At 56.6% G+C, this 15,654-nt stretch overlaps 1 protein-coding gene across 6 annotated transcripts in view; it reads right to left on the bottom strand.

Moving 5' to 3' along the window:
- TNS1 (tensin 1) overlaps nucleotides 1-15,654 on the bottom strand; it is a 204,151-nt gene that overhangs the window by 18,940 nt on the left and 169,557 nt on the right. For 3 of the 6 annotated variants that reach the window (XM_040640876.1, XM_040640896.1, XM_040640901.1), the window contains 6 exons: nucleotides 14,821-15,017; nucleotides 13,597-13,672; nucleotides 9,706-9,798; nucleotides 9,071-9,094; nucleotides 8,572-8,610; nucleotides 594-792 (listed from right to left, as the gene is read on the bottom strand). In XM_040640876.1, the coding sequence (XP_040496810.1) occupies nucleotides 594-792; nucleotides 8,572-8,610; nucleotides 9,071-9,094; nucleotides 9,706-9,798; nucleotides 13,597-13,672; nucleotides 14,821-15,017 (628 nt within the window). The remainder of the gene's footprint in view (nucleotides 1-593; nucleotides 793-8,571; nucleotides 8,611-9,070; nucleotides 9,095-9,705; nucleotides 9,799-13,596; nucleotides 13,673-14,820; nucleotides 15,018-15,654) is intronic. The other 3 variants (XM_040640886.1, XM_040640880.1, XM_040640891.1) reach the window with 3 other exon arrangements.

Below are 15,654 nucleotides of genomic sequence, written 5' to 3'. Positions count from 1 at the left end.
CACCCCTCGCTGGGAGCTCCAAGCACTTCTATGTCTGCTCCGGGCACATCTGTCAGCCTGGGACGGGCGGGCACAGAGACACAGGCCCAGGGGAGGGGAGAGACATGGGCTCTAGAACCAGAAACCTTGGGTCTGAATCCTATTTCTGCTACTGTTTAGCTGCAGGACCTTGAGCAAGCTACTTGGCTTCCCTGTGCCTCAGTTTCCTCTTCTGAAAAGCAGGACCCTAAGAGTACTTACCTCTCAGGATGGCTGAGAGGATTAAATAAAATAACCAGACACAGCATTTAGCGAAGTGCCTGGCACGGCAGAAGCACTCCCTGCATATTGATTGCTGTTGCTAGGTTTTGAACTTGGGGGAAGGACTGGTTCACCACGGTGGCCTCCATTCCTTCCAACACAGTTCTAGACGGTGGGATCTAATTCAACCTGGGAAGGCTCATCCACCTTCATGCTCCCCACGGGCTTTGGCACCTGGGATGCTCTCTCAATGCGCCCCAGTGGGCTGGTTTCCGAGGTACAGCTATCTGGGTGTGATTTCTGCCCGTCCACGCTCTAGGCAGATCCAGGCCTGGCTCCTCCTCCCCACTTACCTGTCAGCGCTGAGGATGGGGCTGCTGGTGGAGAGGGGGCTGGGGGAGACAAAGGAGCCTCCCAGGGTCCCGTTCCTCAGGGGTGTCTCGTGGCCGTAGGCCTGGGCAGCTGGGGCGCTAAAGGTCTTGGGCTCGGGGTCCTGAGCTCGGGGTCCAGCCACTGCCGTTCTCACCACCGACTCCACATAGCTCCGGGGCTCTGGAAGGGGGCAGAAGAGAGCCTGAGATCCATGGGGGTGCAGTGTAGACCCCTCCCAACCGGTCGGGAACTCCCCAGCCTGTGGGGACAGCTTCAGAAGGACAGCCGAGCATGCAAAGGGCACTTCTGGGGTTCCAGCCGGCCCACGCCTACCCCACTTCCCAGTGTCTTGGAGAAGCTGTGAGAGCCCCCACAGAACCTTTAACCAGGGCCTCGCTCACAGAAGCTTCCCAGAAATGGACCCCAGCTTTGCCTCTGAACACAGCCATCATAGAATCTTCCCTCCTACAGCTAGGCACCCCTTTTAGCGGCTAGCACCCCTTTTAGCTGCTTCTTCCCTCCTAGGTCCCCCCTGGCACCGCCGGAGTCTGCTCCACAATGGACCCGGAGCTCCGGCCCAGCCTTGCCCACGTTCAGAACAGTGCCAAGCTTCCCGTGGGCTCCACCCACGCCCAGAATCCAGAAACAGGCTTGCTGGCCTAGCAACAGGCCTGCGCCGGCCAGTCACACCCAGCCCCTTCCATGCCAAGACACACCCACCCACCTTGCCTGACACACTTAGCATTCCTCCCGAGACTGACATCATGATCCCTGCCTGGTGTTTGGAAGAGCCTAAGAATCAGGGGAGTTGGGGGACAAGGGCCAGACAGGCCATCGTACAGGTGAGGACGCCGAGTCCTGGGGCGTGTGACGTCCGGAGGCAGGACCAGGAGGAGATCTGATGCCCAGCCAGCGTCTGCCTGACCCTCCTCCCAGACTGCAGAGGCCAGGCCTGAAAGGCACTCAGGGCTACCCAGGGAGAAGCAGCAGACCACTCTTGGCTTCTCCAGGGACACGATCAGGGATAGATGACGTTCTTAGCACCTCCGTGCCTGGCACCGCCCTGTCTCCCCACATGGGACGTGATCGGAGCACAGCTCAACGCTGACCCCAATCAGGGCATCTGCCAAGACCAGCCTAAGAAAGTGAAGAAGCAGAGGATGTGCGCTGCCCTGGGCAGGCCAGGCCCCTGGAGCTTTCGCGGGCCAGGACTGTGTGATCGTGCGTGGGCGTGGGGCAGGATGTCTGCAAAGGGACAAACAGGCGTGGGGTGGTCTAGTCCAGGGACGGGGCCCCGGGTGATGCAGAGCCAGCCACCTGGGTGTCCGAAGCCAGCGTCCACATCGGCAGAGGTCAGCCTCCCAAGAGGCCGCCTCGAAAGCCCCCCTCAACCGGCCCTGGCCACCCCCACCCCCGACCTCACAGAAGCCTCAGGCCGCTTTCTCTCCAAAGGTGTCGATTCTGTGCCGACCATGCCCGAGGGCCCAGCTGGAGCCAAGACAGGCTGCAGAGACCCCCTGGCCTGGCGCAGGCACACGCACGTTTTGTGAAAGATTCGATAGTAAAAGCAGCTAGTCACTGCTGCTTTCGGAGCACGAGAGCAGTCGTAGATAATCCGTAAACAAGAGGGTGTGGCAGTGTTGCAATAAACTTTCTTTACACAAACAGGCAGTGGGGCCAGATTTGGCCACAGTTTGCTGCCCCACGATCTCACCCCTCTCCTCGGCCCAGAGAGGTAGAGAGATTTGCCCCAGAACACACAGCCAATCAATGGCCAGAGACGCAAGCACCACGGTCTCCTGACTCTCAATGCCGGCTCCTGGTGGCCTAGAGGAGGGCCACAGCCTCACGGGGACGCCGAGAGCTGGCGGCCACCCAGTCCTCCAGCATGTGGGCCAGGACTATTAATGATAAAAATAGCAAACGATTACATGAGGAAAGCAGGAGGATGTAAGTAGCTCACCCCATCACACAGTACCAAGGGGCAGAGTTGGCCCAGGAATGCAGGCAGTCTGGACCAGAGCCTGCTCCCTCACCCACGGCGCACACACCAGCCAGCTAAAAATCAGGGAGCCAGTTTAGCCTTGGGGGCCTAGCTGTGTCCTCGCCACGTGACAAGGAGCCCATAGAAACGGCGATGGAGATGGAACACCACAGTCCATGCTCCCCTCCCACCCCTCACGTTCTGGGTCACTGAAAACTTCTCCTGTACCCTTCCAGGCTCTCGGCTTCACCCATGTGCCTGCAACACTTGGCACCCCCCTCTCTCCCACAGAGACAGCGAGACACCCCAGGCCCGTTGCTGATCTATATTCGCAGTGCCCCGCACACCCCCGGGCACACAGCGAGCCCCTGATATGCATCTATCCTATAAGCTAGTGGACGCCTGACCTTCCCCCTCCAGCCCCACCCACGCAGAGATGCATAATAACTAGGACCCAGAGGCCCACATTCATGTTCTTCATTCCCTGGAATTCGCGCTGACCCCAGAAGTTCAAGTTGCAACCCCCACGGATGGTCCCTGAAGTCTGTGCTCGCCTACTCGTCGCTGTCCTCCTGGTCCACTGTCCAGCCTGCTCTGCGTCCCCGGAGCCCAGTACTGGCTGTATCACCCAGACCCTCGGGTCCTGGGGCCCTAGAAGGCTTTGGCCTTCAGCCAGAGGGAGGGACTGACAGGAGATGGGAGAGAGAGTGAGGAGAGAAGGTCAAGGTGCCCGCGGCTGCATCCCTCTACCCAAGACCACAGCTCTGGTCAGGGGTCCTCTCCTCCAGCTCTCTGCTTTTCCTTCAGGTCTGGCATGGGAATGCCCCCCCCTCTTGCTACAGATCACCCAGGGGGTGCTTCACCATCCGTCAGTGCTTTACCCAGACCTTTTCAATAGTCCACGAAACTCCTCTCTTGCCCCAAAGAATGAATCATCTGTTTCCTACTGGGACCCAGGCCCATACGCTGGGTAAGCAATTCACATTACCCTACACCCCATCTGTAAGGGAAAAAAAAAAAAAGGTACATGTATCCCTTCCACCAGCAGTAAAACTGAGATAAAGCGGGCCTCACCACCCTGTCCCCCAGTCAGGACAGAGCCACGCCTGGGACCCGGGGATGCTGACTCCCATCCGGCCCGCTCGCCACTGGACAAGGCCTCATCCCCACTCACTGCTCCAGGCCGGACGTGATAGCCTGAGCTCCAGGCCACGGGCCCGCACGTAGTTTGCACAGGGTGACGATGGGACGGCATATGAGAAATTCTGGAATGTCAGAAAGCACGAGGTGGTTACAGGATGGCCACCTTTGTAAGGCATCCGTGTCATCAGCCCCTTCCCCACTGCAGCCGCTGCCTTCCTTCCACACGGTAGGAAATAGTCCTTGAGCTCAGAGGCCAACCAGCCTCAGGGCTTTGTTCCCGGCCTAGCGGCCTAGCGGGATTCCAGTGACCCAGCCCACCTGGCCCTGCCCTCACCTGGTCACTGTCCTTCCCCAGTCCTGCTAGATGCACGCCCGTCCTCGTCTCTGCTCAGCTAGTCTGTGACCATCTGTCACCCCTTCCGGGCTACCAGGCCCCCCAGAAGCAGAGATGAACAAAGCCCTCTGTCTCCATCTCTGTTTCCCATGAACCTGGAGCAGGAGGGACCCTTGGGAAGTTACTCCCTTTCTTGAGTCCATCTCCAGAACTGTTCAAAACCAACCTCTTAGGTCAAAAACTCCGTTTTCCCAAGTGTTCAGACTCGGTTGCCATATTAAAAACACCTCCTTTTTCTGTCTATTCCTCGGCTTTTTCTCTCTTTCCCACCACAGGACAACATACGACTCGTAGGATCCCCCTGCTTTCAATTCCTGGAGGGGTGACCTAGGACAGGCTGCTGAAACTTTGTGGGACTCAGTTTCCTCATCTGTAAAAGGGGAATGAGAATACTCACCTGCCCAGCCAGGATCAAGTGACAGAGATGGGAAAGTTCCCTCTAAGTTTTTCCTGCTTGTTTCCACACCAGCGTTTCTAAGCAGCCCCACCGCTGCCGGCCTCTGCCCCAGCCACACCTGCTCCTGCCTCCCTCCACCCTTCTCTTTGACCCTCTCCTGCTACTTTCCTCCCCTCGTCCAGTCCTGGAGCAGCTGCACCCAAAGGAGTTGGGAAGAGTAGGAGAGGTGGGGCCAGGGAGGGTGCTTCACACAGAACATTCCAGAGCTCAAACTTATTCTAAGTGGCTGTTGGCGACTGAGAGCAGCTGGAAGTGTGAGTGACTTGGCCCCACCAGGCCCTGCGCACTGTCAGCTCTTCACCCACACCCTGAAGTGCATTTCCTGCCTCCAGGAAACGCTTTTTGCTTGGAGAGAAGGGGTCTGCCCACCCCAAGTAAAATGAAGACATGTGCGTGGGGGAGAGGGAGGCAGTAAAGAAACGCCTGTGTTCCAGTCCAGAAGCTCAAAAGTTGGAATTTCAAGCCTTTTAGGTTGGGCCATACACAGGAGTTCTGAACTCCTGTAAACACCCTGTTCCAACCCCCGCTCAGCACTTCTCCCCAACGCTGAGTTATCTGTTGGTATCTCTGTGCTCACCAGGGTATCTGACCTTATCCCCACAGTGGGTATACCCTCAGTGCCCAGCACAGGACCTGGCAGAGAACAGGCACTCAATAAATGGGCATTGCACAGTACAGCCCTAGAGTCCCAGAGGCCACAGTACATGCACCACCAAGGATCTCCGAGGAGGAACAATCCCCCGGAAGGGCCATTTCTAGTCTGGTCTTCCTTTATGCCAAATCCGTCCCACCTAGTCGTCTGGACAAACAGAACCTAACCTGAACGTTCCCTGTTTACATTCCTCTGGGAAAGAAGCTTCTATGTTTTCTTTCCCTATTTCACCACTGGGAAGACATTCTTGATGTTGACCTCATGGTCTTTACTGCTGCAGGCTTTATTCCTCTCCTTCCTTCATGGACAAGAGTACCCAGTCCCCAGCCCCACTGTTTAGAGGCTGTGGCCTGTGTAGTCACATGGAAAGGGGCAGCCTCCACTGATCTGGCGTTGGCTCTCAGCCATGCCCCTGACTGGCTCGGTGGACCTAGACAAGTCATTTAACTGCCTAAAAGTCATCTCCTCATCCATAAAATGGGGTTCCCACCACCTTCCTCTCGGTGCTTCTGTGATTGTTAAACAAGATGGTGTGACAAGGGTCCCACAAGGTCCCACTCCTGCCTGTTGAACCTCACCTGTACCACATTCCCTCTTGCTCTCAGCCTCACTGATTTTGCAGTTCTTAGAAAGAAACCATGCAGTTTCCTCCGACCCCAGGGCCTTTGTATGTGCTTTTCCTCTACATGAATGCTCTTCTCACCTGCCGGTTTCGCCAAGTTAATGTCGCTCACCCTCACATCTTACTTCTTCAGCCAAGGTCAGGTTCTTGGCTGTAAGGTCTCACAAACGATATCCCTTCCCTTTGGAGCACTATCTGAATATATCATTCCAAGGAATCGGGCTCCGGCTCATGCATATGCTCCATGAGACGAGGAATCCTAGTACTGCTGCTCATGACACTCCCGGAGCCCGGCACGTGCGCAGCACACGGTAGGCACATGAATTATTAAATACAGGAATCAGTGAATGAGACAATGAGTGCACGACACGCATTTAGCAAAAGCCTTGACCACAGCAGATTACCTTAAAGTCTGGATAATTCTGCCTCTGATCATTTTTCCTCACAGGCATTTCTTCTGAATTTCCCATCAAAGTCTCAGCAGGGAAATCAAGCAGAGCTTCAGAGGGTCAGCAAAGAATGTGCTTTAGTCTGACCCGGGAGGTGGTACATGAGTCAGGAGAAATGGAACGGGCTGCCCACAGCCTTGCTCCCTGCCCTGCTTCCGCCCCCCTCCCCAGGCCGCGATAGCAATTCCGACCCCCCACGCTGGAATCCCAGGGCACGGCGCCTGGAAGCAGGAGGAGGGCTTTGAAATAGCCCCTGGACTAGCAGATGGGAGACCAGTGAGTCCAGTCTGGGTCCTGCTGCCTCCTCACTGTGGCCTTGGGCAGAAGCCCCAGACCCTCATCCCCACAACACAGGCCTCAGCCCCACATCTGTGAAAACGATGGGTGTTGCTCAGCAGATCCACAAGAACCTTCCCCTCCAAGCTCTGTGGCTCCAGGACATAGGGAAGAGGGCCGGAGGCCTCGGGGCCTTGAAGGCTGAGAGTCATTCGTGAAGCGAAACGGGCAGGTCTCAGTTCACAACTGTTGATACTCGCTTCTCTGAACTGTCACCCCAACACAGGAAACACGACACCCAGGGCCTGTCAGCCTGTGGGATAATCTCTCCTCAGACCCTCCCACTGGAAAGTGTTTGTGGGTGGGCTCCCGGCCCCAGCTTTTCTGGACTTCACTGCCCTGTCAGGAGCCAGGAGCCGGCGGCCAGCCTGGGGGAAAGCCCCTTCCCAGGGATGGCAGGAGGGCAGTCAAGAGTACACTGGGGCTCATTCCACTCTGGGATCTGTTGCTGAGGGCCACCTCGATCTGCAACCCCCCAGCAGCCTAGCGCTGCTGCCCAAACTCTGACTGCTCCAAGTGGCCAAAGCCCATGGGAAGCCGCAGCCATCTCACCTGGGTGACAGCAGATTCAGAGGGGGACAGCCCACGGCCACTCTGGGGTGGGGGGGGGGATCAAGGTGGTGAGTGGGAAATGGACTTAAGAAAGCAGACGGGGGGCGCCTGGATGGCTCCGTCGGTGGGGCATCCGACTCTTGGTTTCAGCTCAGGTCCTGATCTTATGGGTCCTGGGACTGAGCCTCACAGCGGGCTCCACACTCAGCAGGGAGTCTGCTTAAGATTCTCTCCCTCGGCCCCTCGGCTGCTCACATGTGTGCTTGCATGTGTGCACGAGCTCTCTCTCTCTCAATAAACAAATAAATCTGAAAGGAAGGAAAAAAGGGAGGAAGGGAGGAAGGAAGGAAAGAAAAGGGAGGGAAGGAAAGGAAAAGAGAGGGGAGGAAAGGAGAGGAGAGGAAGGAGAGGGAAGGAGAGGAGAGGAGAGGAGAGGAGAGGAGAGGAGAGGAGATCGAGCCTTTAAGTCAACCAGGCCACATGGAACCAGGGCCCAGGTGGGAAGTCAGGACACCCAACATGTCAGGGCTAGAAGCGATCTCAGCGCACCCCTCATCCAACGCCCCCTGGTGAAGGAGAGGAGGACACCGATGCCCGGAGCTACACAGACGGCCCAGCCCGACATCACCTTCATTTCACCTGATGCTCTGAGTCATCATCTGAATTCCGTCCCTAATACATTAAAGGCCTCCAACGAGATTACGTCCCCTCTCTGCCTTCCCTTCTCTGCTTACATCCCCTTCCCTGCTTCACGTACAACGCAGAGTACGAGGCTTAAGCTGAGCCACAGACATGCGCGCTCCCTGAAACTGTCAAAACCGTGTGCACTGGTGTCCCGAGGCCCTCGTGTGGGAGTGGACCTATCGCTGCTCTGCGATCCCCAGAGGCATCCAGACCCCCTACCATCTGTGTTGTTAGGAAACCAAGCAAGGGCTTCAAGAGGGCCATGCTCGGCTCTCGGCTGCTGAGACAGCCCGCTCCGGGCTATGCACACGGGGGACGCCCCAGGCAGTGGAAGAATGTGTGTCCCGTTGCCCTCTGAGGGCGCTGGCTGCTCCCAGGCAAACTAGCATGGGTGCCGCTGGGGGAGGAGGTGGCGGGGGCGCGGGGGGGCTGTTACCAGGTCGCACCGTCCTGGTGCCTGGAGCTGGCTACGCCTGAACCCGGGCCCAGCTCGCCTGTCAGAACTCAGGCGGAGTCCAGGGTGACAGCTCGTCACCAGGGGGTGGGGACCAGAAGGCTCTGTGCCCGGTCATCTGAGACCTGTCAGAAAGAGAGCTGCCCCCAAGCCAGCCCGAGCAAACTCCCCGTGAACAGCCGTTCCCAGACCCAGAGAGCAGGAAGCAGGCACACAGCCAAGCCACACTTACCTTTGGGAAGCTCGGTCGCCACCTTCCCCTCATCCTCCTCTGAGGGAAGATGAGAGGAGGTAGGAGGAAGGAGAGGTAGGAAAGAGAGGCGGGTGAGGAGGAGGAGAGGAAGAGCAGAAAGGAGAAAGAGAGAGATCGATTAACAGAGATTATTTCCTGAAAGACACTCTGCTGAGACAAGGGAGGCAGGAAAGCAGGGGTGAGGCCGGGGCAGAAGAGCCCGGGGTAAGAGGTAAGGTCCGTCCTGACACATCCCTGGGGGCTCAGGACGCACAGCTGAAGGAGGGCCTTGATCTCAGGGACAAAGCCGCCCCCCTCGCAGCCCCTGTGCCCCGGGCTTGCATCTCAAGCAGAAGTGTGCTGGCTGGTGAGAGGCAGCCCCAGGCCCCGTCTGCTCGCCGGTGACTCAGTGTCCCTGGCCATGCAGACACCTCCGAAGGGGAGGTCGTGCCGGCCGTGTGTCCGCGTGGGTCACACATGCATGTCATTGCCCTCCTACCTGGCTGGATCATTCTTCTGGGGACTAAGGAAGAAAAGCAAAGTTGGCCCAAGAGCTCCAGCCCAGCCCTAAAACCAGAGTCTAGGGAACAACCTTCTGGGCTCAGCCTGCTCAAAATGGCCACTCAGGGCCCAGGGCCCTCCACTCTCCCCTTCCCCACAGGGAGGAGGGGAGCTGAGGGATGAGGTAAGGAAGTGGGAGGTGTGTACTGGGGGCGTGTGTACATCTGTGTGTGCATGTGTGTGCATGTACACAAGTGCCTGAACACTGTGGGATGGTGGAGCCAGCCTTCTGGCAGAGACCGAACCAACTCCAAGGAAACTGAGGCCAAACTTCCAAATCCCCAAGTCAGAGGCCCCTGGGAGTGGCACTGACCCCACCTGTCCATGGGCATGAGGCTGCAGAGGGTCCCATCCCCCTCAACCCCTGCACAGAGAGCCCCCACTCAGGCCTGACCACACTGTGGGCACAAAGCCAGGCTGCCATCTCGTTTCCAGAAGGGTTCTGAGAACCCATCATCTCTGGGCATTTTCTGATTAGATCCTGAGGCCCTGCCCAGGACCACAGGAGTCCTCCAACCCCTACTCCTCCCTCTGGCCTCCCCCACCACCTCCCTTCCAGCTCAAGTCACTCACCACCTGTAGGGTGCAACAGGATGTCCGCTGGGTTGTGGGGTTTCAGGCCGAGAGCAGACAGGGGTGTCTTGGCCAGACCTGGAGGGGAGCGCACTGTGCCAAGGAGAAGAAAGGAAACAGGAGTGAGCCTCAGGGTGAGGGAAGTGTGGGGAGAGGAAAAGAGGCAGAAGCGGGGACACCCCTAAGTAAGGACATGCTGGTGAGGGGTGGGCAACAGGAGGCCATACAGGGGAGACGGCCCCAGCACCAGAGGTGACTGCCTTGCTCCCACTGCCCGTCCTGTCTCCATATTTCTGCACAGCTCAAAGGGTAGAGTGAAAAAGTCAGGGAATGGCTCTGCCCCTCAACCCGGCCCTGGCCCTCAGCCTCGAGTAAATAACTTCTGTGCTGGGGCCCTTAGTGGCATCGCCGCAGTCCCCGTGCCTCGCCATGGCTTACAACATACACGCAGCTTTCTTTGAGTACCTCTGACTTCCTCCACACTACTGTCTCTCTTCCTTCACCCCTCGCTCCCCCAACACACACACAGTCTTTCCACACTGTGCGCTTGGGTGGACTTGGAGAGCAAAAGGAAATGAGATATCAAGATGGCACCTCCTGAAAAGGACAGAGGGAGGGAGGGATCACGGGCGGAGCCGTGCTGACCCTGAGACCCCAGGGCAGCCCTCGGCTGGAGGTCTTTGACCCCCAGCCAGCCATGTCACTTGTAAACCCCAGGATGAGAGAATTTCTCCTTGGGGGCTCTCTGTACCCCCCAAATCTCGGTGTTCTGGAAGAGGGGAGAGCTCCGCCTCCACAACCCTTGGCCGGAACACCAGCTCCCTGCGCAGACCCCAGGGCCCTTCCAAGCTGCCCGGCCGGGTTAGCGGTGGCGCGTAACACACAAGGTCAGAAAGGGCTGTCTGGCTCTTTCCCCTCAGCCAAGGACATGGCCGGACTCCGAGCTGAACTGCAGGGCGGCTAGTATGCGCAGTCACGAGATTTCTCGGGGGCAGCTGCTGCATCCCCTAACACACCTCTGAGAAGAAGCGAGAAATGAGCTGTGTGTCTCCTATGGTGGCTATCGGGAGCGTGCAGAGGCCACGGGCCCCGAGGACAGGCAGCCACACAGGTCAGCCAGAGCCCAAGCCGCCTGCCTGCCACACACCCAGGGTGTGTGGCCCTCGAGTGCCTGCACCCACACAGCAGCTCCAGGACCGCCCAGACCCCTCCTCCTTTCCCCAAAAGACAGAGAGGCCTACAGGAAACAAAGCTACAAGCTCTCAATGCAAGCATCGTGCATAGCGTGTCTGTGCGCGTGTGGGTGTCTGTATGCATGGCACACGCAGCAATGGTGAGAAATCACAGGGGTGTGAAAGGGGGCAGACTCCATCCTCACACCGTCCTCAGAGGCCCAGTGGACAGATACAGCAGATACACACACACACACACACACACACACACACACGCACAGATTTCGGTTTCTGCCCCTCCAGCCGCCCTGCCCATTACTGAAAATGGTGTCTTGCAGTAGACCCTTACCGAGCACTTATTAATGTTTGTCAAATGAACAAATTTGAATGTAATTAACTATGGAGGAATGAGCCCAGCCTCAGAATGCCCGAGAAACATCTCCAGCCCACGGGCGTGCATGGTCTAGGCGGCACAGCAGAGGCACAGGTGGACCACTGAGACGAGGTGAAGAGGACCAGAGACAGTGGGAGCTTTCTCTTGGTTCCACCTTCAGCACCTCCAGCTCCCTAGTCACTCGTGCCCCAGTCTCCAGGCATCTGGCTCTTCTGCTGAGGCAGACGAGTGGGTGGCCCTGAAGCCGGGCAAGGCTTTTGCTTCCCGAGAGAGGAAGGCCTTGCATTTCTCCACCTCTGTCCTCTCTCCCAACACTGTACATTGATGAAACCTTTGACTTATTCTCCCCACCGGGGCAGCAGGGTTGGCAAGGGCAGGGAGAGAAGAATGGGAACAGACACATATGGCAAAATCTAACCCTAGCTCAGCCCAGATGGCTTCCATCACACGCGGGGTGATGGCCAAGATCCTGGCTCACTGGACCAACAGCGAATCAGAGCAGGTGTGAAGGTGAAGGGTCAAGGCCACCCTCAGGAGGGAGAGCGATTCCAGGGAGTCACAAAAGGCTATGGAGGGGGCGCCTGGGTGACTCAGTTGGTTAAGCATCTGCCTTCAGCTCAGGTCATGATCTCAGGGTTCTGGGACCTGGCCCCATGTTGGGCTCTCTGCTCAGCAGGACCTTGCTTCTCCCTCTCCCTCTGTCACTCCCCCTGCTTATGCTCTCTCTGTCAAATAAATAAATAAAATCTTTAAAAAATATAAAAATATAAAAAGCCACGGAATTGTCTCTTCAGCAGACTGCCCTGGGCTTGCACTGTCCAATATGGCAGCCATGAGAGCACCTGCTGTGGGTGTGGCCATGAGAGCACCTGCTGTGGGTGCGGCCGATCGGAACTGAGAGGTGCTTTCGGAGCAACACACACACTGGTTTCCAAACAAGTGTTATGAAACCAGAATGCGACGTATCTCTTTATATTGATTCCATGTTGAAACTATATTATAGATCGTTTGAATTCAATAAAACCTACTAAAAGTAATTTCACCAGCCTCTTTTCACAGTTTTCAAAAAAGATTGAGCACTGGGTGTTACACGCAAATGATGAATTATGGAACACTACATCTGAAACTCATGATGTACTCTATGTTGGCTAACTGAATCTAAATAAAATTTTTTAAAATAAAAGATTATAAGATCTCAATATTTTTATCTTAATCTACCTATTGAAATGACAATATTTTAGACATTTGGGGTTAAATAATAAATATTACAATTCACTTCTCCAGTTTCCTATGATGTTTTTCAGGCTGTACATTTAAAATGCTCCATCACCAACAGGGCTTGGGCTGGATTTCCACTGGGCCACACTGCCCTGGGGAGAGGCATGGCTTCCACTCCCGGCTTTGGCCTCCCACATGCCCCAGACGACTGCCCACACAAGTTCTGCTGGGACAGGGAGGGGCTCCGGGGCCACATTCTTCCCTCACGACAGCCAGCCCCCAGGAGAACATACCGCCAGTTCTGGTCTCTGGTCCTCACCCTCCTCCCCTCCCTGATCTCTCTCCTCCTCGGCTGCCCCAGGCCTGCCACTGGGACCCTGAGTCCTTCTCAGTAGTGTTCTATCACTGCTGTCCCACAGTCACCCTTCTCCAGCTCCCCCTGTCTCTTCTACCATAAAAAAGTACACTACCCCACCCCTGCACTCATCCGGGTCTTCTCTTCTCGTGGAAATGCCTCTGTCCTTCAGAGGCTTTGCCTCTCCATTGAGCGCACCAGGGGCTAGAGACTAAATGTTCCTGCCTAGTGACCAAGGATGGACAAGATGGGGGCTGTGACAGGCTAAGTGTTCTGGGCCTTTCTTTCCCTGATGGAAAATTAGTAGGCTGCCTAAGACAGAAGAGGTGCCTGGATGCAGACGGAAATGGGGATCAGGAGCAAGAAGGTCAAGGGGTATCTCAGAGATTCATCAGCAGGTCACAGAGAGTCACTTTAGGATGGGGGTGGTGGTGTTTTGCACACAAGATACAAAAACGCTCAACGACTAGGAAAATTGCAGACTTTGGGAGGCCAGGGACCCCACAGAAGGTCAGTAGGACCCCAAGCCTGTGGCTGCTGTACCCCCACATATGTGCATGTGGACAATGGAAGGAAGGGGAGTCCGGCAGGGATGGTGAAGTGAAATGAGCCATCAGGACCAGGAGTGACAGATCCTGGCCCTGCCCAACTCTGCCAGCACCTCCCCCCAAACCTGGGGTGCTTACTCAGGCCAGGCTGAGACAGCGGCTAGAGGGGGCTCAGGGAAGACAGGCTTAGTGAGGCGCTCTTACCCCCACTGGGCGGTGGGCTGGTCGGGGAAGTTCCCTCCATCTCCTCAAAGGCCTCCTTGTAGCTGTGCAGATGGGGCTGCAGGAGAAGAAGAGGGGAGGTGGGGGGATGCCCACTGGTGGCCATGACCCTGAAGAGCAGGGGTTTCCCAGGTAACAAGCCCCCAGGTCCCCTTGCCAGTCCCACCACCCACCCCTCCACCTCCAGGACACAAAGGGAGATCCTGGCCATTCAGGGCCCCACCCACCCCTTTGTCACTGAGAGAATGAAAAGCAGCTATTTGCAAAGCCATGGTCCTGCCTGGGTGGAAATCAGGAGCACTTGCCTTAGAAATATTCCCCAACAGGGCCAAAGAGAAGGGGCTGGGGATGGGGGACTCAGGTCCTGCCCAATGGCAGGAGAGAAAGGGATGTCCAAAAGCCATTTCTACCCAGAATAATGGATTTTATCGGACATGAGCCGCTCATATCAGAATCTTCCGGGCTGGGGCGCCTGGGTGGCACAGCGGTTGAGCGTCTGCCTTCGGCTCAGGGCGTGATCCCAGCGTTATGGGATCGAGCCCCACATCAGGCTCCTCTGCTGTGAGCCTGCTTCTTCCTCTCCCACTCCCCCTGCTTGTGTTCCCTCTCTCGCTGGCTGTCTCTATCTCCGTCAAATAAATAAATAAAATCTTAAAAAAAAAAAAATCTTCTGGGCTGTACATTTAAAATGTATGTTCCCGGGCCCTGGCCCATATCTACTATGCTGGGATCTCCGGAGGTGGACTTGGGATCTACATTTTTAACAAACTCCCTGGGGGCTGTTATGCTTGTGGCAGTCTAAGCTCTACCGCCTCCAACCACAGACACGTCTCCAAAACGCAAACATTCCGGCACTGAGATGAGATCCCCCGAGAAAACCCTGTACCTAGAAGGAATTCTAAACCGCTCTTGTCAGTCTATATGATTTGGCTTGCAGTTTAGAGACTGTGGTCGTCTGTGTCATACCCAGGACACTTACCACCCTACTAAGCAGCGCTCTTTAGGAATCAAAGAGGGAACTTCAATCTCAGTGTTAATCTAAGAAGTGGGAGCGTAAAAAGTATTTAGGGAGGGAAATGCCAGATTCCACGTGCCAGCCCAGCGAAGAGATACTGAGGACTGAGTTTCCTGATAGGGCAGGGCCACGCAGGTGACGATCTGACTCCGCTACTCTCTTTGGCCCCAGGATGAAGCCCAAGGACTCACCTCTTTGGGCCGCCCTCCAGGATTGAGGGCGATGGTGAGAGCCAGCTCAGGGGAGACGCACTGGACAGGGGAACGAACCCCAGGGCTACGGGGGGACGCGGGTTCTGGAGACTGGTTCTCATACTGTCCATCGCTGGCTGCCCGCCTCCGGAGAGGGGCTGGGGGCTCGGCAGGCTGCTTCTCCCGAGCCTGCACTCCTGGGAGGAATGCAGGACGTAGAGGGCAGTGAGCATATTAGGCGAGAAAGATCGATCAGGCCCAGTTCCCCCAGAGAAGGCGGTACATCTCAGCTAGGGGCCACGCTGGAGCTGGGCCTGTCTCCCCTCTGGACTCCCCACTGCCTCCCTCTGCCCACACCCCAGGCTTTCTCTGCAGGGTGGGGGATCTGCTGGGGTGGGGCTGGCCTTCTCCAGGAATCTCTGCCCTGCACAGGGTTGGGGCCCAAAGCACAAAGGGCTGATACGAGAAACAGATGTCAACTTCTTTCAAACCCTGGAGGCAGAGGGCCAGAGCTTCCAGGCAAATGAGGGAAGGTGGAAAGAGGAGAGACAGTCTCCAAGGTGACCGCATCAACCAACAAGCAACATCAGGCCCGTGGGGAAGAACTTTGGAAAGAGCAAATAATGCATCATCTTGCAAATGGTACTCACGGGAAGAAAAAAAGAAATGACTAAGTCTTGTCATGAAGTCCCCAGCCCCAGCTGGCCCCTAGAGTATTGCTGGCCTTCTCTGGGGTTCCCCAACCTTCCTCCCATGCACCTCTGAAAACACTTACCAACTGCCCTTATGCTGGCCCCTCATCTCCCCACCCCTTGTCTCGCCCCGAAGATGGTC

This window comes from Ursus maritimus, unplaced genomic scaffold, assembly GCF_017311325.1.
Source record: "Ursus maritimus isolate PB19 unplaced genomic scaffold, ASM1731132v1 scaffold_1, whole genome shotgun sequence".
In the NCBI taxonomy this organism is placed as follows: Eukaryota; Metazoa; Chordata; class Mammalia; order Carnivora; family Ursidae; genus Ursus; species Ursus maritimus.
Note: the sequence above shows the minus strand (reverse complement) of the source record. Positions and strands in the feature narration are given on the sequence as shown.